At 37.7% G+C, this 23,745-nt stretch overlaps 1 protein-coding gene across 1 annotated transcript in view; it reads left to right on the forward strand.

The window, feature by feature from the left end:
• The window catches only part of Ccbl2 (cysteine conjugate-beta lyase 2), a 66,843-nt gene extending 56,599 nt beyond the window's left edge, over positions 1 to 10,244 (forward strand). The window contains exons 12-14 of the mRNA XM_013024760.1: positions 1,568 to 1,641; positions 1,902 to 1,988; positions 10,046 to 10,244. Coding sequence (XP_012880214.1) covers positions 1,568 to 1,641; positions 1,902 to 1,988; positions 10,046 to 10,108 — 224 coding nt within the window. The 3' untranslated portion in view covers positions 10,109 to 10,244. The remainder of the gene's footprint in view (positions 1 to 1,567; positions 1,642 to 1,901; positions 1,989 to 10,045) is intronic.
• The last annotated feature ends 13,501 nt before the right edge of the window (positions 10,245 to 23,745 follow it).

Raw genomic sequence — 23,745 nt, forward strand, 5'->3', positions numbered from 1 at the left:
GACTGAGATGAAATATTAAAAAGATAGTCAAGTAACTGAAGTTAATCAACTAATAAATAGAACTGGGCTTTGAACTCAGAGGTACATATTCTAACCAGTGAATACATGTTTTCTGCTAGCAGTCTTTCTAGACCAACATGCTTCAGTCTAGAACTTGGAAGAATAACATTTGGTACAGGACAGGACAACAAATAAGGACAGGGTAACAAATAAGGAGGTTATTCCTGTTGTTCTGCTAAGATAATGAGATTCAAAAGCATGAAAGATATAATGGGAATTCAAAAGCCAATATAGATGACTTAAATATGCTAGTACATTTGACTTAAACCATAAAGAATGGCTTTGCTTACTTTCTTGAGAATCTCTGTCTCAGGTATTTTGAGAAAAATACCGCTGAGCACTGGTGGGCTAACACCTGTAATCCTAGCTACTCAGGTAGCTAAGAATTGAGGATTTTGGCTCAAAGCCAGCCTGAGCAGAAAATGTGTGATATTCTTATCTTCAGTTAAACCCAGAAGTGAAGTTGTGGCTCAAGTGATAAAGAGTGATTGTTTTATGCAAAAACTAAGAAACGACACAGAAGGAATGGAGGGAGGGAGAGACAGAGACAGAAAGAGAGAGAGAGAGAAGGAAGGAAGAAAAGAAGGAAGGAAGGAAGGAAGGAAGGAAGGGAAAGAAAGAAAAGAAAAGAAAGAGAAAGAAAGAAAGGAAGGAAGGAAGGAAGGAAGGAAGAAGGAAGGAAGGAAGGAAAAAAGGAAGGAAGGAAGGAAGAAACAGAAAAAAGGAAGGAGAAATAGATTTAAATTCTCTTTATAATTATATTCATCCCCCCTTTTCCCCTGTCAACACCATAGCAACATGGCAATATATTCTATTTTCCTAAGAAAAGAACTTCTAAAGAATGTTTTTCTAAGAGAAGTAGAATTTGTGTGTGTGTGTGTGTGTCAGTAAAAAGAATAAGAATATATATTTGAAGGGTTCATTCTCTAAATTAAAAATTTGGAACAGCATAGAACAGCACAATGTATGGAAGCCCAAAGTATGGAATGCTATACAGTAAGTGTAACTGGCGATCTATGCATTCTGTGTTTATAAACAAAGAACAGTATTATTTTATTCATTTAACAAATATGCTTTTCATTCTTCATGCTAGGAACTAATCAGCGAGTTGAAAATATAACAGGCTGTAAAATGGATTCTTTACCCTCACAATCTATTGGAAGATATAAGTATTAGTGAATATAGAGTTGGTTGTTATTCCTTAATTATGATGGCAGACTCTTGTTCCTAGGTGGAAAGGGAGTGTGGTGGCAGTTTATACATGTGCAAGTTGTGCATGATGATAACCACTGTACAAGTGTGATTGGGTGTATGTGTGGCATCACCTTAAGCCATCTAGAAATCTCATCCATGAATTTCTCATATTGTACCTCATAAACAGGAGGAGTCTCCTGCATGTTCTGTGAATGTCTTCAGAGAAGGTTCAAAACTAAACCGTTCAAATCAGGAGAAATGAAATACATGTTGCTCATGTTCACAGGCCACCTAATTTCCATCATTGTTTTAGATGCTGACCTCTCTGATATGAAGAGCAATGAACCATATGACTATAAATTTGTGAAATGGATGACTAAAAACAAGGTAATATTGATGGATTTTGTGGTATAGTATTGTATTTTATATCAAAAAACTATTCTTTTATCAAGAGAATTGTGTTCTTTTATCCAATAAATTTGTCAATGTGCTTGAAGAATATTAACTATAGTTTTGTTAGCTGGTGATTGTTCCATTTGTAGCTTTTGGTGGAGATTTTGAAAAAAAAACATTTTATTTCCATGGTTTCATAATTCACATTTCCAGTATAGTACCTTTCCTGTTATATCATCCTTTTTATTTTTCAGAAACTATCTGCCATTCCTGTTTCAGCATTCTGTAATTCAGAGACTAAACCACAGTTTGAGAAGTTTGTGCGATTTTGCTTCATTAAAGTAAGCTCTCCTTTCCACTTTCCATTTATAATACCTTTCCTTCCAATTTATGAGCACCTTTTATTCGTTTTTATAAAAAATTATATACATATATGCATTTTTTATATTTGGGCTGTTGTCATGAAGTTGTGCATGTACCAGAACAAAACTCAATGTCTCTTAGAGGAGAGACAACATAAGTCAGACACCTTTGCAAGGATGTATCAATGTCCAAGATATGATTAATAATTGCTAGGTGTGAAAACTCAAGAAAAGGAGACCAGTAAGTTTGGGGGCTTGAACTCCGGGCTTGGGTGCTGTCCCTGCTCTCTTCAGCTCAAGACAAGCACTCTACCGCTTGAGCCACAGCACCACTTCCAGTTTTTCAAGTGGTTTATTGGAGATAAAGAGTCTCAAGGATTTTCCTGCCCCAGCTGGCTTTGATCCGAAATCTTCAGATTTCAGCCTCCGGAGTAGCTAGGATTATAGGCGTGAGCCACCGGTGCCGGGCTGAGAGACCAGTAAGTTTTAAGTATTCAGTAGAAACCTATCTAGAAGTGACCCAGAGGTAGATATTAACAAACAAGTAAATATTGGGAATATGTTCAGAAAACAAAAGGAAAATATGATCATAATGAGTTAACAGAAGAATTAGAACCATACAAAAGAACCAATTGAAATTCAATAAATTAAATGTATAATCTCTAATATGAAAGCTTAATGAGGGATAGCAGAGGACAGGGGAGGAGTTAAGGTTGAACATAGATCCAGAGTAATTGTCCAACTGAAAACCCAAAGCAGAATTTATAAACTCAATCTTTGATACATGAGATAGAATCAAGTAAAAATATACACACTATTGAGTACAAGAAGTAGGAGAAAGAGAGGGAGGAGGAGGAATATGGAAGTAAAAGGTAAAAGTATTTTACGAAATAATGAACAAAAGTTTACCATATATCCCGAAAAGCAACTAAAATATCTCAAAAGCTCTAAACTATAACAGGAGAAAGAAAACAAAAATAAAACATAACAATAACAAAATTCTACACACTTCATAATTTACTGAAAATCAAATGTTAAGAAAAGACCTTCAAAAAAAAGTGGTATTGCATGCTACTCAGAGACAGAGATCACAAAGATTATGATTGAATCTCGCTAGCTAGCTAGAGAAAAAGGGATTGTAAGCTCCCATCTCAATAAACAAATTAGATATGTTGGTACACATCTGTAGAGATTTATTCTAGCTATGTGGGAAGTGTACTTAGAAGGATCACAGTCTGAGGCAAATGAAACAAGAAAAACAACCATGAGATCCTATCAGAAAAAAATGAATAAAGCAAAAAGGATCAGGGGGTATGGCTCAAGCAGGAAAGCACTTGCCTAGCAAGCATGAGGCCTTGAAGCCCTGAGTTCAAATCCCAGTACTATTTACACACACACACACACACACACACACACACACACAGAAGGAAGAAGGAAGAGGAGAGAGAGAGGGAGAGGAAAGAAAGAAAGAAAGGAAAAAAGAAAGAAAGAAAAAAGAATGGAAGGAAGGAAGGAAGAAAGAAAGAAAGCACGCAAGCAAGCAAGCACGCAAGCAAGCAAGCAAGCACGCAAGCAAGCAAGCAGCCAGAGACAGACCTGTACATTTCACATATAGGAAAAATGAAATATCATCTAGATTCTTATAATTAACAGTGGGGACCAGAATATAATGAAAAAACATGTTCAAATCACAGAGATATAAAAACAAATCAGCCCAGTTTCTATGGCCAAGATAATATTCCTGCCATCCCTGGGGCTTGAACTCAGGGCCTATGCATTGTCCCTGAGCTTTTTCACCCATTCTGTCACTTGGAGCCACAGCTTTATTTCTGATGCTCTGGTAGTTAATTGGAGGTAAGACTCTCATGGAGTTTGCTGCATGGGCTAGCTTGGGACCACAATCCTCAGATCTCAGCCTTCTGAGTAGCTAGGATTACAGCCTCTAGTACCTGGCAAGAGAATTCTTTACTAATGAAAAAAGGGTGCTAGGGATGTGGCTTAGTGGTAGCACAATTGCTAGCATAGATTTGATCCCTAACCCTTTAACCAGAAAAAGCAAAAGCTGAAAGAACTCAACACCATCAAACCTATATTAGGAGATTGTGAAGATATTACCAGTTCTCAAATGTTACTGCTACAGAAAACAGTCTTGGTGAAATTAAGGTGCTTTCTATGCTGCTTCATCTTCCATAAACTCAGTCAAGATGAATTAAATGCTGTTTTCAACTGTCACAGATATCCTGGAAGCAAACTGTTGAAGACTGATCAGAATAGACTATAAATATTTATAACCTAACAGTATAAATATTCAGTTGATTGAAATACACAAAGAAAGGCTGTCCATAGCTCTGTAGTATTCCAATAAAAGGATGTGTGCTGCTCCACTTTCCATGGGCTTATATCCAGATAAGCCTGATGGAAACATACGTTACCGATGCATGAAATGTACTATCCAACTGCAGAGAGGCTTAGTTTCACAGGCTACTGTGGCATTGCTGTTCCACCTCATTTTCACGTGGCTGACCTGGAGCTATAGCTCATGGAGACATCCTCTTACCACATATGGCTTGCTTAGGAAACCATCAACATCCAAAGCACAGTTTCTACTGAATATCTTTTGGTTTTGTACCATTGTAAAAGTAAAAAAAAAAAATCATAAGTTGAGCCACCAACAGTCAGAGACCATGTTTGCAAATACATTATTTGAGACTATCAATAGAATCAACAGAAGAAATTTTAAAATTTTAAAATAATTTTAAAATAATAAACACAATCCTCCTTTATTCTCTTCTTGGAAATAGTTCAGAAACAGTCCCCAAGTGTAATTCTAAATAATTCACAAATGCCTCCAGTGTCTGAAGAAAGGGGTGCAGGGAGGTCAGGGAAGATACTTACAAAGGACTCTATCTTCAAATCATGGACTAAGCCAGCAGATTGTATAGTCATTGCCATAAACAGTAAGTTCTGCCAACCTGAACTTGCAGAGGGAAGAAATAAGGAAGAAGCCTACAGTCACATAAGGCAAGTGAAAAGGAAATAGGTTAGCTGTAAATTCCCCCATTCATCTGTGCATAGTGTGGCTAAAGTTGTGTGGAAGCAGTGTGGAGAAGACATATTCAATTAGAGACAGCCCATTCATTAGTAGGGAGGGAACAAAGTCTGAAAGACTGGCTTCTACGTTAGTGGCATTAAAGTGTACGGTGAGCCTGGGAACATTTCCACTGTCTCCCAGCACCGCTCCAATTCTCTGCTATAGAAATAGGCAAGTCCATTTCCAATCATAGACAGCAGGTAACACACCCATTACCCAGAAGCAGTGCCCATGCATACAGTGGGAGCTTGCCAAGGGAATTCTACCAACAGTGTTTCATAATCAAAAAAGGAACCAGCTCTGAATCTTTAAAAGGTCACAATGACACCAGGTGTCAGTGTCACATGCCTGTAATCCTAGCTACTCAGGAGGCTGAAACCTGGAGCATCAAATGTCAAGCCAGAAAGAAAAAGTAGCAAGACTCCATCTCCAACTAACCAGCACAAAGCTTGGCTAGAGGTATGACTCAAGTATAGTATACCAGACATAAGTGAAAAAGGTGAACAAAAGCAAGCGGCCTTGAGTTCAAGCTCTAATGCAGAGGAATACCTTGCCTCAAGAAAAGTTGTGGGACAGAGATATATCTGTGATAGTAGGCTTCAAATACAAAGAAATAGTTCAGCAGGCATCTAGACAAAAAGATAAAGGTCTCATCTGGGGCCAAGTGAGGACCAACGTATCAGCCCTCAGCAGTGGAAGACAGTTTAGGAATAGCTGCAAGTTTCTAGAGGACTGACACACCCACCTGCACCTCTTTGAAAGGCTAAAAAATAAAATAACACCCAAACATGTGGAGGTAATGGAAAGCTAAAGGAAGCTGCTGAACTCCAGGACACAATGAAAGTGTTAATAAGGCCAAAACACTCTTACAATGTTAGGGGTAAAATCCTCATCAATCCTACCAAAGTTCTAAAAAGTTGTGAAAGAATGCTCAAACTCACAATAAAATTGATGAAAATTAAAGCCCCAATAAAATTTTATTTCAGGCCGGCACCAGTGGGTCATGCCTGTAAGCTTAGCTACTCAGGAGGCTGAGATCTGAGGACCGTGTTTCAAAGCCAGCCCAGGAAGAAAAGTCTGTAAGACTCTTATCTCCAATAAACCACCAGAAAAACAGAAGTGGTGCTATGGCTCAAGTGGTAGAGGGCTCACCTTGAGCTGGAAAGCTAAGGGACAGCACCCAAGCCCAGAGTTCAAGCCACACGACCAACCAAAAAAAAAATTATTTCGTGTATTAGATTGATAGGCAACATTCAAAACAGCTAAAGAATCTTGTAAAACATTCTCACCCTTTGAGTATAGGGTATAATAGGTAAAATTTCTACAATGGTTAGTTTGAAAGTTTCCATCCAAATGTAAATCTGCATACCCTTAGAGCCAACAATTTTACAGCTAATTTCCCCCCCCCCTTGGGTTTTCTTCGACATTATGAATGACTTATAGTCAAAGGTTTTCATTGGAGCATTGTTTCTAAATCGCAAGATTTCAAAGAATCATTCTTCGTGTGCTGCTTGATGCATTTCAAGAAATATATGAACCAACTCCCTATTGGTGATAAAGCATAAGCAAAGGCCCAATGGTTTCTCTGCACACCTCACTAGTAAAAATGGGGAAAAAATCGACAGATGAATCGCTAGATCAACAGATGTGTTTAGTGCTTGAACTACCACTCAACGGATACATAATAAAATTCTAGAGATGCTGAGGGAGATAGGCTGGCTGACTCTAAAGGTTTTCTGGCTGACTTAAAAATATTTTGAGGCTGGGTATGGTGGCTCATGCTTTATTTTATTTTTTATTTCCTGGTGGTACTGGGATTTAAAATCATGGCATCAGCTTACTGAACTTTCTTTGCTGAACTACTTGAGCCACACCTCTCACTCAATTTTTTGCTGGTTATTTTCAAGTAAGATCTCATGCCTTTTGCTTGTGCTGACATGGGTCCACAGTCTACCTAATTTCTGCCTTCTGAGGAGCTGAGATTAAAGGCATTAGTCAGCTAGCTCAGGAGAGTAATGCTCCAAGACTGGCCCAAACAAAAATTGTGAGGCCCTCTCTGAAAAATAACGTAAAATAGGGAAGCTGGAAGGCATGGTTCAAATGGTAGAGCACAAGAGCAAAGCCTTAAGTTCAAACCCCGGTACCACTAAAAAAAAAAAAAAGATTTTTAAATGCATTCAATATGTTTCAAGAACCTAAAAAAAACTATTTCAGAATAAGTTGTCATTCTAATTATTGATGATACCCTGTTACCCCAAGTACATCATTATAATGTTCACCATCAGCAAAGACATTTTTCTCCAAACGCGCAGCATCATGAAGTCAGCATGGATAAGTTACTATCCCATCCAATGCTGAGATCCAACCCAAATTTTACTGATCCCATCATGTTGTTTATGTACAAGTAGGTCTAGACCAGAATCCTGCCAAAGGCCATCAGTCTAGGCCAGATATTATTCCACCTGCAATCTGGAATGGTTCCTCTCTTTGTCCTTTTCATTTTCGTTTTTTAAAAATGTTCTGCCTTTACTAAAGTTTGAACTCAAGACCTGGTACCCTGTCATGTGGGCCACACTTCCAGACCAGTTCTTTCACTGGTTATTTTGAAGATAGTCTCTTACATTTTTTGCCTAGGCTAACTTCAAATTCCTTGATTCTCAACCTCTCAAGTGCCTGGGATTCTAAGGATGAGTCACTGTGTCCAGCATTTGGACAATAGTATTGAAGCCTGATGTTTCCCCTTGATTAGTTCAGGTTGTTCACTTAGACAGGAAATCAGGGAAATGATGCTTTCTTCTTTTTGTTGAATCAGGTGGCACATGATTTCAATTCTTCCTGTTACTGGTGATGTTCATTTAATTGCTTGATTAAGGTGTAGTTTGCCAAGATTTCTTTTAAATTAACTTTTTCCATTAACAATTTTAAATATTTGTGTATTAAATTATGGAAGTATTCCAGGCATACCATCAAATTATTCATTTTATCTAGTCATTATCTTAGTAAAAAAAACTAGGACTTCTGTCTTAATCACCCAATTATTACTATTACTTATTTTGAGATTCAGATTTCCCCAGATTTGGGCCATTAGGACCTCCTTTGAGCTTGCTTTCTTTGGCATGTCTCCATTGTTTTTTGAGCATGTTTTTATGTTCTCCATAACAAGATGTACTATATTTACCTTATTGTTATCTACACCAGTCTGCAATCAGCCATTTTTAGTGAATCTTATATCTTTTATTGGAAAGTGCTGTTTATCCAAAATATGGACAGTAAGAGAGCTTACTGTTATTGGAGTGTTGCTGATATCAGGCCTCCCAATTGACAGAGGTAGAGAATATTTGAATGTACAAGCACACACAAACATTTATTATATAGACAGTACATGTCCAGGGGTTATTGGTTTCAGGACTGCTATAAATCCATATCTACCAATATCCACAGATACTCAGGTCCCATATATAATAGTGTACTATTGGCATGTAAGCTATGCTCATCCTCCCATATAAGTCATCTCCAAGTATGTAAATGCCATAAAATAGTTACACTGTATTGTTTAGGAAATCCTGTCTCTGTTCAGCAGTTGGGTAGATATGGAGGGTTGTTTGCACACATTTTTACATCTGCACTTATTTGTGTGCAGATCTATTGAACACCAGCACAGGATTTGCTCTGATTTTCCTCATTTCCTTGCTTGTGATTCCCCTCTTCAACACTGAGGAGCTTGGTTCACATTATTATTTGTTTCATCAATACCTCTGACTATTATCTCTCTCCCATGAATGCCACTACATAGATGTCCATTATCCTATTCTGGCATTGACATTTGGAACCAAGGGTTGCCACTGCCCCATATGGTTACTCTCACTATGCAGCCTTGGCATCCCATGCCAACCTGTCATCCTCCAGCAGATGTGCCCTCCTCCAAGTCTCCACACCAGCCTGCCTCTGGTCTCTGCATAGAAACCCTCCTTGCCCATTCTGGGCCTCCACAGGTGGGCATCCACTTCCCTTAACCCTATCTATTGACTTTTGTGCCAAATCTTTCTGGTAGAGAGGGAAATGAGAAAAAAAAAGAATTAGAAAAGCTGAAGAAAAACCGGAAAGAAAAGCTACATTTTTTTAGTGCTTACCCTTTGGTTTAGCCGTAAACCAGAGATATGCCTGTCCTTTTCAATAATGTTATTTTTTTCAATAATTATGTTGGAATTTTGACAGGAAAACGATTAAAGTCATGTTTATAAGGGACTAAATTTTCTTGGTTCAGAACAAAGTATGTGAAATAATATGTAAAGTTCAGGAATAAGCAAATGAAAGTATAAGCACATTATTTACTTTTTTATTATGAGATGTATACTTGGGAGATGGAGGAATTATTAGGGGAAAGTATGAGGGATGGAATAGATTGCTGTTTGGGAGTTTCATGTGCATCTGTGTGTGTGTGTGTGTGTGTGTGTGTGTGTGTGTGTGTGTGTGTGTGTGTGTGTGTACTGAGGCTTGAACTCAGGAGGTAGGCACTTTCCCTTAGATTTTTCACTCAAGACTTATTCTATCACTTGAATCAGAGCTCCACTTCCAGCTTTTTGGTGATTAATTGGAGATAAGAGTCCCATGAACTTCTCTGCCTGGAGCTGGCTTTGAACTGTGTTCTTTAGATCCCAGCCTCCTGAGTAGCTAGGATTACAGGCATGAACTACTGGGGCTAGGCCCTAATATTTTTTCAATTCTAAGCTCTTCTGTACTTTTTTCTATATTTATAGTTAATCTGATAAACTATCCTCTCATCTTTTGGTTCTATATTTGCATTTACACTGAAAATTTTTCTTTACCTAGGATAATATTCACTTAAATCTTTATTTAGTCCCAATATGGTTATCATGTATATTTAAATGTTCATCATGAACTTGTATTGGTATGTGATTATTACAATTATTTATTTAATTTCCAGAAAGACAGCACCTTGGACGCTGCTGAAGAAATCATCAAGGCATGGATCACACAGAAGTCCTGATGTGTGCAGTGGAGGTTAATATAACTTCACTTGATGACTAGTTTGAGATTGTTACTTGATGCTACCACCTGCTGGAGAAAACAGATATTTTGGTAGGGATTAATTTAAATAAAAATAAAAAATTTTCCAAACTTAATCCCATTTCTAAAAATGGTCAGTGCCTCATGTTTTAGCTATTCAGGAGGCTGAAATCTGAGCATCACTTGATCTTCATTCAAAGTTGACCTAGCAGGAAAGGGAGACTTTTACCTCAGATTAATCAGCAAAAACACTGAAAATGGAGGTACGGCTCGAGTGGTAGAGTGCCAGCCTCTGCAACAGCAGAAGACCCTTAGTTCAAGCCCTAGTACTGGAACAAAATAATAATAATACAAATGCAGCAGTGGTACTCACTAGAGACTATGCTGAAAATGAACTGTACAACTTGTGATTGGAGATGTGAGGGGGAAAAAATGGGAGAAAGTGAGAGAAGGGGTGACATTGTCCAAAAAGAAATGTATTCTTTACTTGACTTATGAACTGTACCCTCTGTACATCACCTTTCTAATAACAATTTAAAAAACCAAATAATAATAATAAAATACTTTCCATGATCATTTTATGAGTCAATATACTATAATGGATAAGAACTGTGGGAATTAATAGACTTAACCTCTCAGTGCAGTTTCCACGTCACTATCAAAGGGAACAAAAAGGTACTAAAATGCTGGCAAAATACAACCACTCAGATAATGCAAGCCAGTTTCATTTCTCCATTGTGTAAACAATTAACCAGTTAACTCTCTGACCTCTGTCTTTGGTTTGTCTGTGAATTTTTAGGCCCTCCCAGTGAACCTTGCTCATGGTTTTGCCTCTATTTCATATATTACCATCATTTGGAGATGGCTTCAAGGTCCACACGGACAATCATAGACAATCTGACATCTTCACATTGGGTCAATACTGACCTCCACTCCACTTCGGCAACCACTCCCTTGGACACACCTTGAGTGCGTTTCACTTTGACATAATACATTCATCATCTTACACTATAACTATCCTTCTTGCTTGCACCCTCCTCCTCTTTCTCCTTTTCTTCTTCCTCTTTCTCTTCCTTCTCCTCTTCCTCTTCCTTGTTCCACTCTTCCTCCCCTCTCCTCTTCATCCTCCTCATCTGTTTTTCAATCCAAGATGTCACTTTCTTAGTTAGTGCAATTTCAAAACTCTTACTTCTCAAAAAATGACCCATAGCGCTCTGATATCAGAATCAACTAGGATACCTTATAAAAAAAATAGAATCTGTTCTTTACCTAAGACCTGCTGAATGAAAATGTCAGCATCTGGCCCTTCTGAGTGATTCTTACACAGATTAAAGGTTGGCACAGTCACTGCTGCAATCCAAAGAGCCCTCAATTTTATTTTGGTTCCTCAACTGGCTTAGAGTTCATCATCCATTACTTCAGCCAAGATATTTTACAGTCTTGAATTACTGTCCTCTTTTTCTAACTCCCTTACCTGGCCCAAAAGAGATAACAACTCTGAGATTCTGAACTTGATGCCTGAGCCCTGGTTGCTGAACATTGCTGAAGCATTGCACTACTAGACACATTCTAGCAGCTATGAATTCACATCATTAACCTAAACTAAACCTAATCCTAAACTACACACACACACACACACACACACACACAAATACAAATTTACCTATGGCCACAGCAGCATTTCTTAATATTCTCCCATTCTCTGTAATTTAAGAAAAAAATCTAAGCTCTATTCTCCTCCCACAACTAAAGCTACCATCAGCAGCACAACTGAGTTATTGCAAATAACCTCATCTGCTGCAGCAATAAACAAAAAGCTGACAGAAACTAATAGAGCTTGTCTTCCTGAAGTCTCTCCAGTGAACCTCTACCTGTCTGCCTTGGTACTCATGCTTTCTTCATTTCCTCTGGTTATGTCATCCCTCAGCCTGTCCAGGCAGACAGAATGGGAGTGGTGATAAAATAGGGAAGATTGTTGGTTAAAAGTTTCCATGCCTTTAACAATTTTTTTAAACTTCCCGGGCCCAGCCAGGAAGAGGTAGGCTCAGAACCCTAGGACCCAACTATTGCATAGCAATTTAAGCCTCATGGGTAATGGATAGACTGTTCACTCTGGCTGAGGACTCCTTAAAATATTTACCAGGTTTTAAACTTACTCCTTGCAGCCCTGGGCTTTGACAATTGGTTAAACACATTGTTCTGCTTCTTCATTCTGTTCTGTACACCTTCAAAAATGAGGCATGCTCACATCTCCCCCATCTTAGAAAAATCTTTCTCCAAATTCTGTCTAGTACCCCATAATTTCTTTGTCTTCAGGTAAAAATATCTTTTTTTCCTTTTCTTTATCCCTATGTGCCAGTCACTGAAAGAAATTCTCTGTTTGTATCAGTGAAGAAAAGCCTCCTCTCGAGCCAGAAGAGAGAAACTAAATCACAAATATGAAACAGTTTATGTGAAAACTTATATGTAAGAAGTGCATTGCTGCCGGGCGCTGGTGGCTCACGCCTGTAATCCTAGCTACTCAGGAGGCTGAGATCTGAGGATCGCGGTTCAAAGCCAGCCCGTGCAGGAAAGACCATGAGACTCCTATCTCCAATAAACCACCAGAAAACCAGAAGTGGCGCTGTAGCTCAAGTGGTAGAGTGCTCGCCTTGAGCTGAAGAGCTGTGGGAAAGCGCTCAGGCCCAGAGTTCAAGGCCCATGACCAACAAAAAAAAAAAAAAAGTGCATTGCTAATAAAGTAGAACAGGAAAGAAGGAAATGAGAGTGTGGAGAGACGCATCTTGGCAATTTTCTATGGTGTACTCAGCTGGGTTTCATGGAGGTGACTTGGAATCAGAAGGAAAGGAAGGAAGGAGGAAAACCTTGTGGGAACCCTCAGTGCATTCTGGGCAGGAATAAGACTAGTAAAACAGGAAGGTGCCTGTCATATTTGATGGCTTGACTGGAAGAAATAACCAAATGAGAGAGTAGTAGGTTTTTGTTTCATCAGAGAACTTACACTAGACCTCAAGATTATCATGGTGGTCTTGGGAAGGTAAGAAGTGGTCATCTTCTGGATGTATGAATATTTTCTTCAGCTTCTCCCTACATTCAAACACATCCTCTGTATGATATCCTAAATCATATCTTTATTTTCGGCAATAGTGAGTTTAAACTCAGGGCTTCATTTGCTAGGCAAGGTGGATTTACTGCTGAGCCATGCTTCCAGCTCCTAAATACCTGTAAGTCATCATTTCTCTTTGCCCAAGTGTCACCATGCTGGCCAATATCAAGTTTCAACTTTCTAATAGTTCTTCCTGCTTTTCTCTGTTCAATCCATAATCACTAGGGACCAAATGAGCTTTTTAAAATGCAAATGAGGTTAAGATACATAAATTAGTTAAGAATATTTATGTGGTAAGTTACTGAAAGCCTAACCCATGTGGGTGTAAAACCAATGAAAGAGAACTTTCTGTCTCAGTTGAACATTTTAAGAATAATCTAATTTCAGTTATAACTATTGATCAAGAACTCAGATTATATTCTGTTACAGGTTTATCCATCTCACAGGTTTGTCTTCTGTGTGTCAATAATATTGTTAGTACTTCCTCTCCCCCCACACCCTCAAGAAACATTTTCTGAATATCATATAGTTACACTTGTACAACAGGAGGCACTTTGTTAGAAGCTCCAGAACATAGAATATTGAGTTATTAACTTAACTTCAACCAAGTGGGAAAAAGGGTTAGTGAAATGGTTTGGACCAATCTCAGGTCAACTCCACACAAATTGCTTTGGTTGAAAGAAGGAACAGTATGAAGAGAAGAAGAAATGGGTAAGTAAACATCATAAGTGACTCTTTTTATTACTTCCCTTATTGCTGTTCACATGAGGGCTACTCTCCTCATCAAGACTTCTAATGCTCCATGATATGGAGTCTGTGTTCCCTTCCAGGCTCATCTTTCCCAGTCATTCTTTGCTACTCAAAGATGTAGACATAGAACTCATTTCAGTTTGTCAACTGATCCCTGGCCTCTCAATCCTCTCTAGCATATGTCATTTCCTGATACTTAAAACATACTTATCTTAGATCCTATAATGGTTAGTTTTATATTTCAATTTGGCTAGAATTGAAATATAAATGAAATTTCAGAGGTACTCAGATATGTCATGAGCCATTGCTCTGGATATTTTTGTGAGGGTGTTGTGAGATGGGGTTACCGTTCAGATTGGTAGGGTTTTTGTTTATTTGTGGGGGTGGGGGACAGGTGTTAGGGATTAAACTCATAGTCTAAATGTACACTCTCTGGCTGAGAAACATACTTAACCCTGTAAATCATAGAATTTGAGTAAAACAGTATCCTTAGAAATGTGAATCAGTATCATCCAACAAGTAAAAGGCTTGAATAGAACAAAAAGCTGACTTTCTAGCAAGACAAAACCTTCCAGTAGACTGCCTTCAGAGCTGTATTACTACATCAGCTTTTCCTGGTCTCTATACCATTAGTCCAGTTTATTGGTTTTGTAGCCTTCATAACCAAGTAAACCAAAAGTAAAGACAACTTGTCTATAAATTTCCAGTTAGGTAAGAAGTCATTCTATGACATGATGCCACACAATAATAAGAGATATAGATTTTGCACAGCAAGTTGTGATAAAATATTTTATGGATGATTTGGTTCTCAAAGAATAATAATGAAGTCAGGCACTAGTAGCTCATACCTGTTATTCTAGTTACTCAGATAACTGAGATATCAGGATCTTGGTTGACAGGGAGACACATCTGAGAATCCTGTCTCCAATTAAACAGTAAAACGCCTTAAGTGGAGATATGACTCAGGTGATAGAGCACCATCATTGAGCAGAAAAAGAGGACAGAGTTCAAATCCCAGTCCCAGAGGGCATGTATGTGCACATGTGCGCACGCGCGCACACACACACACACACACACACACACACACACAATAATATTAATAATTATGTTCATCTACTTTGTCTTCCTTTGTGGGCAAGGTAAAAGGTGAAATCTTCTAAGACTACCTTCTACTTCTTCCTTCCTTAGAAGCCTGGAGAAATGACAGCCATCTTACATTCAGGCTACAAATAGTACGGGAGTGAAAGTTTTTGTAGTATGGAGCACACATGGAAGGAGACTGCGACCATGAGAGCAAGTGCAACATGGTACCTAGCCTTAGAATTCATAACGAATAAGACAAATAAAACACCATTTATGTAACCAAATATAGTAGCTTTCTGTTATTAATGAATGATTTACTTCTGACATGGATTTTATAATAGAAAGGTCAAAGACAACTGAACTACCAAAAAGAATTGAGGCAGAAAAAGAGGACCATCAGAAGTCTTTTTCAAAATCTCAGGCAAAACAATAATGAGGTTCTGAAGGATTTGAAATAAGAGAAAATAAAGTTATTGCAAATATTCTCAAATTCAGGAATTTTCCCATCATTCTTAGGGTGAAAACAATTATGTATTCATTAATATATAATTAAAATTAATTACTTTTTAATGTAAAAAGGAATCCTAGCTACTTAGGATGCTGATATCTAAAGATTGAGGTTTGAAGGAAAGTCCATGAGACTCCTATCTCCAATTAACCATCAAAAAGCTGTAAATGGAAAAAAAAAAGCTGTAAATGGAACTGTAATTGAGGAGTGAAATAACTATATAATATAGTGATATAGTTATTACGATATCACTATATAGTTATATAACTATATAACAATAACTATAACAATATAACAAATAAGATTTGAGGTGATTATGTGGAGTCTGAAGGAAAACCTTCCAAGGTGATGGAATCACATAGGCAAAGGAAGCAACTTGGAGCTTGCATGGTTTTCAAGGATCTTGCAAGGAAGCTAGGGTAGGTAGTAAGAGTGATGAAGTCAAGGAAAAGTAATGGGAAATAAGAATAAGGAGAAAAAGAAGAAAAAAAACACAGCTGGGGGCTCAGATCATGTGGGAACATGAAAATCATAGTGGGAAATTTGGCTTTGACACTGAGTGAGACAGTCATTGTAGAATTTTGAGCAAAGAAGTTTTGTGAGCTCTTCAAAATGATCACTTATAAAACACTTGAAGTGGCTGGGTGCCAGTGGCTCACGCCTGTAATCCTAGCTACTCAGGAAGCTGAGATCTGAGGATTGCGGTTCAAAGCCAGCAGGAGCAGGAAAGTCCATGAGACTCTTATCTCCGATAAACCACTAGAAAACTGGAAGTGGCACTGTGGTTCAAATGAGCTGAAGAGCTGAGTGACAGCGCCCAAGCCCAGAGTTCAAATTCCACGACCAACAACAACAACAACAAAAACCATCCATCAGAAGTCACTTCCAACTATGGTACATGGGTATGGGTGCTTTCCTGGGAGAATAATATTCCAAAGGGAAGGGTTTTAGAAACCTGAGCAGTTTTCATGCTTTCCCATGTTTGTATGGGTTAACAGAATGCTTCAGAAAATATTGTATAAGTAGTGTTATGACATTATATCAACATTTAATCAGAATACAGAGTTGTGATATTTAGAATATAGACCTCTGAGCTTTCAGCTAAAGCACCATGTTTAACATTTAATAGATGACTAATGAGTTTATGAAAATAGTACTTCTGACAGGATCATTATTCTTACTATAAATGGATCCAATAATTATGATTTTATTCCCTTAACATTGAGAATTTTTCCACAAAAGTTTTTAAATGTTATTTTCATAAATACTGTATAAATGTAAAGAAAATTAGTAATGATAGAATATAGTGGAGCTAATGTTGATTAGAAAATCCAATTGTTTCTTCAATTTACTCTGATATATTCCAAGAAAGCTGTTTGTCAGCAGGTGAACTTCTCATTTAATTGGCTTGATTGAGTAATTACGTATATTCTCAGAGCAGCAATAAAATTAAATTTTCATGTCTAGTAACATAGTAGAAGTTTTTGTTTTGTTTTGTTTTACCCTTGAGTTTATCCAGTGGAGACCAGGAGATATCTTATCTTGGAAGATGAGGAGGAAATTTTTGTATATGAGGAAATTAACATATGTATATAAATGACATATATGTCATATATATGATATATTTTGAGAAGAATTTTTTTGGGGGGGTCCGGTCGTGGGGCCTGAACTCTGGGCCTGGGCACTGTCCCTCAGCTCTTCAGCTCAAGGCTAGCGCTCTACCACTTGAGCCACAGAGCCACTTCCGGCTTTTTTTCTTTTTTGCTTATGTGGTGCTGAGGAATCGAACCCAGGGTCTCTGGCATGCAAGGCAAGCGCTCTACCACTGAGCCACCTTCCCAGCCCCGTTGAGGAGAATTTTTTAACATTTTCAATTACTTCTAAATAGTTATGCAAAAGATATTTGGGTTGGTTGACGTGTACAATGCATCTTGACCAGAGTCACCAATTTTAAGCAAATCTTGTGTAAAATAAATGCACAGTGTTATTCTGCACTTCTATTGTGAACATACAATTTTGCTACAAATCTTCATAGATAAACCCACAGAAATAGGTGGAGAAGAATGCACACTTGTTGATGACAGTGGTTAGCTTTAGAAAGGGGAGTAGAATTTGTGGTCAGTATGTCTGAAGGGTTAGAGAGGAAAGAATTCTTCTCACTTTTGTTCATGTATTTTTATTTTGCTTTATAATTAATTCTTTGGCAAGTAATTATTGAAAGCCTACTGTGCCCTTGTCAATGTTATAGTTGCTAAGAATACAGTAGCAAACAAAACCAAGACAGTAAGCCAAAACAAAGTGGAAGTTGTGACAGATGTTACTTATTAAGGAGAAAAACAAGAGGAACCGGGCATATGAAATGACAAAAGAGAGACTGAATTTGTTTTCGCAAAGTGTTTGCCGCTAAAAATTCATATTGCATATCACCAGTATGGGTAAACAAACTGCACAGGGTAGTAAAGATAAATAATAGGTAGAAGAAATGTTACATTCAGCTTCCTTTTGTCCAGTAGCACAGAGCTAGGAAAGCACATCTAATAGAGCCTGGTTTTAGGTATAAAATAATCAACCTATTCTGTCCAAAGATGGGAAAACAAACTCTAGGAATGTTATTAGTTAAGAGTACATGTATAAAATTAATGAGGAGGGTGGAACTATTTCACAGAGTTAACAAGAGCAGTGTGATCATGCTCCTTAGAGCCATGGACCTATTAGTACATATAACACATAATTTGTATAGTTACTCATAAATATGAACAAAGCTGTTCATTACAGCATTGTTAATAATACCAAAGAATTGGAAACAGCCAATTCTCCCATCATTAGCCTGTATAAGTAAATGAGATTAACTAGTCAATGAATTTGGCTGAGCTCTGTTACTTAAGAAAACTGAGTACACTACTGAATGGGATCTGTTATATAACTAAAACACTGGTGGCTCATGCCTATAATCCTGTCTACTCAGGAGGCTGAGATCTGAGGATAGCTGTGGGAAGCCATCCCTGGCAGGAAAGTATGTGAGACTTTTATCTCCAATAAACTACTCAGACAAGCCAGAAGAGGTGTTGTGGCTGAAGGGGTAGAATTTCGTGTAACTGTAATCCCTCTGTACAGTATCTTTACAATAAAAAAATACATACTAAAAAAAAGTGGTAGAATGCTAACCTTAAGTACAAAGAGGCTCAGGGACAGCACCCAAGACCTGAGTTCAAGCCCTAGAATTGACAAAACGAACAAGCAAACACGAATATATTATAGTGCATTTGGAGAATACAGAAGCATTTTATATTAATTTGAATTACCAAAATTAGATGTGAGATAATGTAAAATATTTATTGCAATGTTTGTTGTGCTCAGAATTTTATACTCTCAGGAGATATAATAGCTATCTACAACGTTCAATGAATTATCTGAAAAAGTCATCTAACCTTTCCCTTATTTCATAATCAATTAAATCAAAAAGTATGCAGATTGTTTATCCTTTACCCAAAATGCTTGAAACAAGAAGTTAACATTTTGAATTTTAAAATTTTTGATATCTTTTCATATAAATAATGAGCTATCTTGGAGATAGTACAAAAAAATCTAAACAAGTCTAAACAAAATATTCATTTCTGTTTTCTATATATCTTACACACATAGCCTGAAGTTAATATTATATAATAGTTGAATAATTTTATGCAGGAAAAAAGTCTTATGGTGTGGAATTTTCTCCATATTATTAAAGTTATACATTTTCTACTTTATCATTTTTCTTGTTCCTAATTTTATAAATGGCATTGCAATTCTTCAGGAACATAACATCCCATCATTCCAATTTCTTACTCCATTTCCCATAAGTGGGATAGTTGGCTCAAGAGGCTTTAAAAGACAGGGGTTGGGGGAAAGAAACGGGGTTGATTGTGGGTCCTAAACTCTGGACCTGGGCCCGGTCCCTGAGCTTTCAACTCATGGCCAGCGCTCTACCACTTGAGCCACATCATCGCTTCCGGTTTTCTAGTAGCTTATTGGAAATAAGAGTCTCATGGACTTTCCTGCCCGGGTCGGCTGTGAACTGTGATCCTCAGATCTCAGCTCCTAAGTAGCTAGGATTATAGGTGCTAGCCACCAGCACCTGTCAGATAGATGATTTTTGGAGTATTGCCAGATTGCTTTCTACAGGGACTGCATCAATTCATAACACCATAAGCAATGTATCTCAGTAAGTATAGAAGCTGTTTCGTAGTCTCATCAGATGGTCATGTGTTAGTACTTTCAGACTTTTTAGTTTCAAATAATATGAGGTTATTTGGAAATAGCTATTCATTTTACAGAAAAAGACTGTACTATTTATGGAAATAGTACAAATTGAATGTTAAAATTCAATATTTAATAAAGTATCAAGTGCCAGGTCTCTTGAATAAACATGAGTCTACCTTCTTACATGGTCTCAGTTGCTGATTAGGGAACTTCATCATTATATACTTTAAAGCATCTAATCTAATTCTCCATTATCAGATGAGAAAGTTATTAATTCTTAGTTGTTATTTGTGGGGAAATATTAACATTAAGATTATAATAAAAACAACAATAAATAGTGTGGCAAGATTTCTCAAGTCACATTTAATGAAAAATAGTATCTTTTGGGGGAGAATACTAATTTAATTTAAGTAGTTCCAGATTATTAACATGACCTCTTTCAGGGATTTTTGTTTGTGTTTTATCAAGTAAAAGTTGAAAACAAATATCTGCATGAACACTGAAGTAGAGAAAACAGAATTAATTTCTAGCCGTATTCCTTTCTGATTCAATAAGGAGACTGACAATATTTACTTTCTTTTTTTTTTTTTTTTGGTCGGTTGTGGGGCTTGAACTCTGGGCCTGGGCACTGTGCCTGAGCTCTTCGGCTCAAGGCTAACGCTCTACCACTTGAGCCACAGTGCCACTTCTGGTTTTCTAGTGATTTATTGGAGATAAGAGCGTCATGGACTTTCCTGCCCAGACTGGCTTTGAACTGCAATCCTCATATCTCAGACTCCTGAGTAGCTAGGATTACAGGCATGAGCCACTGACACCAGCTGACAATATTTTCTATGTATTGATTTTAATGACTTAAGCCTGCATCTGACTGTTTGCTTGAAGTGTCTGCCTTCTGCCAATATAAAATTGGATTCATTTTCAAATGGAAGACAAGTTACAGAAAAGTCAATAAGCAAACAAATAGCCCTATCAAATTCAAGATCGCATTTGCAAGTACATTTAGCAGTGCAATATGAGCCAGGCACATTTCAAGTTTGGTGGCATCTTACAAACTTAAGTGTCCTTATGTGGACAACAGGCCAGAATACTTTGAATCACAGTTGCCTGATAATATCAAGCTCATGTGGTTGCTGCAGGTACCCTGTTGGCTAAATCCATTTCCTGATCTTAAACTTTGGAACTCTAAATGTCTCTATATTGACTGGATATTGACATGTATACCACATGGATAATGGAGCCAATTTGTTGAGGTTCTACTTATTTTCTGCCATTTACAAGCATGTTGCTTCAGGCTAGTAACTTAGACATTTTCTTTCTCAACTTCTCACAAAATGAGGACAATAATAATATCCAACTAATGGGATTATTGGGAAGAATAAATGGGCTAATATATAGTAAACACCTTACAATAGTTCCTGGCATAGTAAACATTGTGTGGGTGATTGTTACTTTCAATAATATCATGATCATTAATTTTTTTGTGTGCCAGTATTGAGGTTTGAACCCAGGGCCTAGGTGCTGTCTATGAGCTTTTTGGCTTAGGGTGGTAATCTATAACTTGAGCCACAATTCATTTACAGGTTTGCTTTTTCTTTTTTTTTTTAGATGGATAATTGAAAAAAAAAAAGTCTCACAGAGTTTCTTGCTGGGGCTGTTTTCCTCAGATCTCAACTTCTTGAGTAGCTAGAGGCATGAAACACTGACACGTGGCTTGATAATTAATTTTTGTTGCTACTTCTATCTAAATTGAAATAAACATTAACCACCCTTAATAAGGAATCAAGTAATAGTGAAGATTTTTACAACTATAATCTATATTTTTCATAGAGCAGTAATTTGGGCCTAAAAATACACTTTTGCAATAAGTTACTACATGCATAGAAGTGGGAAATTTTTTAGTCATCTTTTGATTAAAATTATACCTATACAACCAACTCATTGTGTGATAGACACTGGGAAGTTTACTTATTCTTTGAAAGATAAACCAAGAAGTAGATAAGATAAAGAGAATGATTTTTTTTTAAAGTGGGGGATCAAGATGCATTATACTCACAACCTGACATGTTGAGTTGAAATCCTTTTTATGTACTTAAAGATAATAAAAAGAAATAACTAATTTTTACATATAATAATATGCACTACTAAAAATCATTTGTTTTATGATATCTAATTGCTCATCAATAAAATTTTTTTTAAAAAAGAGGTAAACACAGGTAGGTCCATGCCTTTTAAAATCATTCCTTAGGTATCTAGTATACTTTACATAAGGTCCTCCTGGACCATGCAGGCCTTGTGCAGAAGCCACACCACCTCCTGCATAAGTCTCTGCCCAGTACCTGGAAGCAGTCACCTTCTCTTCTCCAAGGTCTCACCCTGGGCTGCTGCTCCCCTTTATGCCTCCCATCAGACCTTGGGAGGGTCTCAGGCCTGGAGGTCACACCCTCTTCCAGTGTGGCCACACCTTTTCCGCACCTGGCCACACCTTCTCCCCACCCCTGGCCTAGATGAGTCCTGGCCTTGCAGTGCATTGCCCCTTTAGACCACTGCTCTCCACCATGCCCAGTGAGGCAGGCCCTTTGGAATAAATAAATTTCTCTTCCTGTCTGAAATCAGCTACCAACTTTCATTTGCCTTACACTGTATATGTTAGTGGAACTATAACTAGTGAATCAAGTTGTAATTTCACAGTAGTAATATGAACTTTTCTAACAAATTTTAAGACGATATTAGCTTAAATAATTATCTTAATTTGCAGCAAAATATCAATATTCACAAACTAGAAATTTTTGTAGGTCATTGATTCTTAAGTAATTAAACACTAATTTGTATGTATGTGTATGTATATATGTATGTAGCATGTATGTATATACATATATGTTGCATATATGAGTTAATCACAGGATCAGAAATAAAGTTTTAACGGGATAATATTGATGACAATGCATTATCAATTGATAATGTCATACTAACAAAAGGAATGGGTTTCCTTCTATTTTATTTATTTATTGTTTTGTTGGCCGTGGGGCTTGAACTCTGGACCAGGTACTATCCCTCAGCTCTTCAGCTCAAGGCAAGCACTCTATCACTTGAGCCACAGCACCACTTCTGGCTTTCTGGTGGTTTCTTGGGGTCTCATGGACTTTCCTGCCTGGGCTGGCTTTGCACCATGATCCTCAGATCTCAGCCTCCTCTGTAGAGAGGATTATAGGCATGAGTCACCATCAACACTTTACCTTCTATTTTAGAAGACATCCTTACAAGGCTATGTCCAATAAAAGACACACCAGGTGTGCAGTGAATCATACATGTAATCCCAGCTATGTGGGAGGTAAAGATAAGGTTCAAGGCCATGGTCAAAAAAGTTAGTGTGACACCCACCTTAATAAATCAGATCTGAGCCAGAAGCCCACAGCTGGCACCTGTAATCCTAGCTGCTTAGGAGGTTGAGATCTAAGGATCATGGTTCAAAGCCAGCCCAGGCAGGAAAAGCTGTTAGACTCTTTTCTCCAATAAACCACCCAAAAACTGGAAGTGGTGCTGTGGCTCAAGTGGTAAAATGCTGCTTGCCTTCAGCTGAAGAGCTGAGGGATTGTGCCCAGGCCCAGAGTTCAAGCTCCACGTTAGGGAAAAACAAAACAAAACAAAGAAACAAACCCAGATCTGGTGGTTTTCATGCTTTAATCTCAGCGGCTATGTCAAAGGTCATAAATACGAGAATTGTAGTCTGAGGCTTTGCCCAGAAAAAACAAGATACCTTGCTTGAAAAATAGTTAATGCAGGAAGGGCTGGAAAGCAAGCAGTAGAGTCCTGCTTAGAAATGTAAGGCCCTCCATATTAAGCATTGAAATAGAAACAGCAATAAGAGACCTCCCAGCTAAGAAAAGTCCAGGACCAGATGGTTTCACAGCGGAATTTTACAAGGCCTTCAAAG

This window comes from Dipodomys ordii, unplaced genomic scaffold, assembly GCF_000151885.1.
Source record: "Dipodomys ordii isolate 6190 unplaced genomic scaffold, Dord_2.0 Scaffold78, whole genome shotgun sequence".
Lineage (NCBI taxonomy): Eukaryota > Metazoa > Chordata > Mammalia > Rodentia > Heteromyidae > Dipodomys > Dipodomys ordii.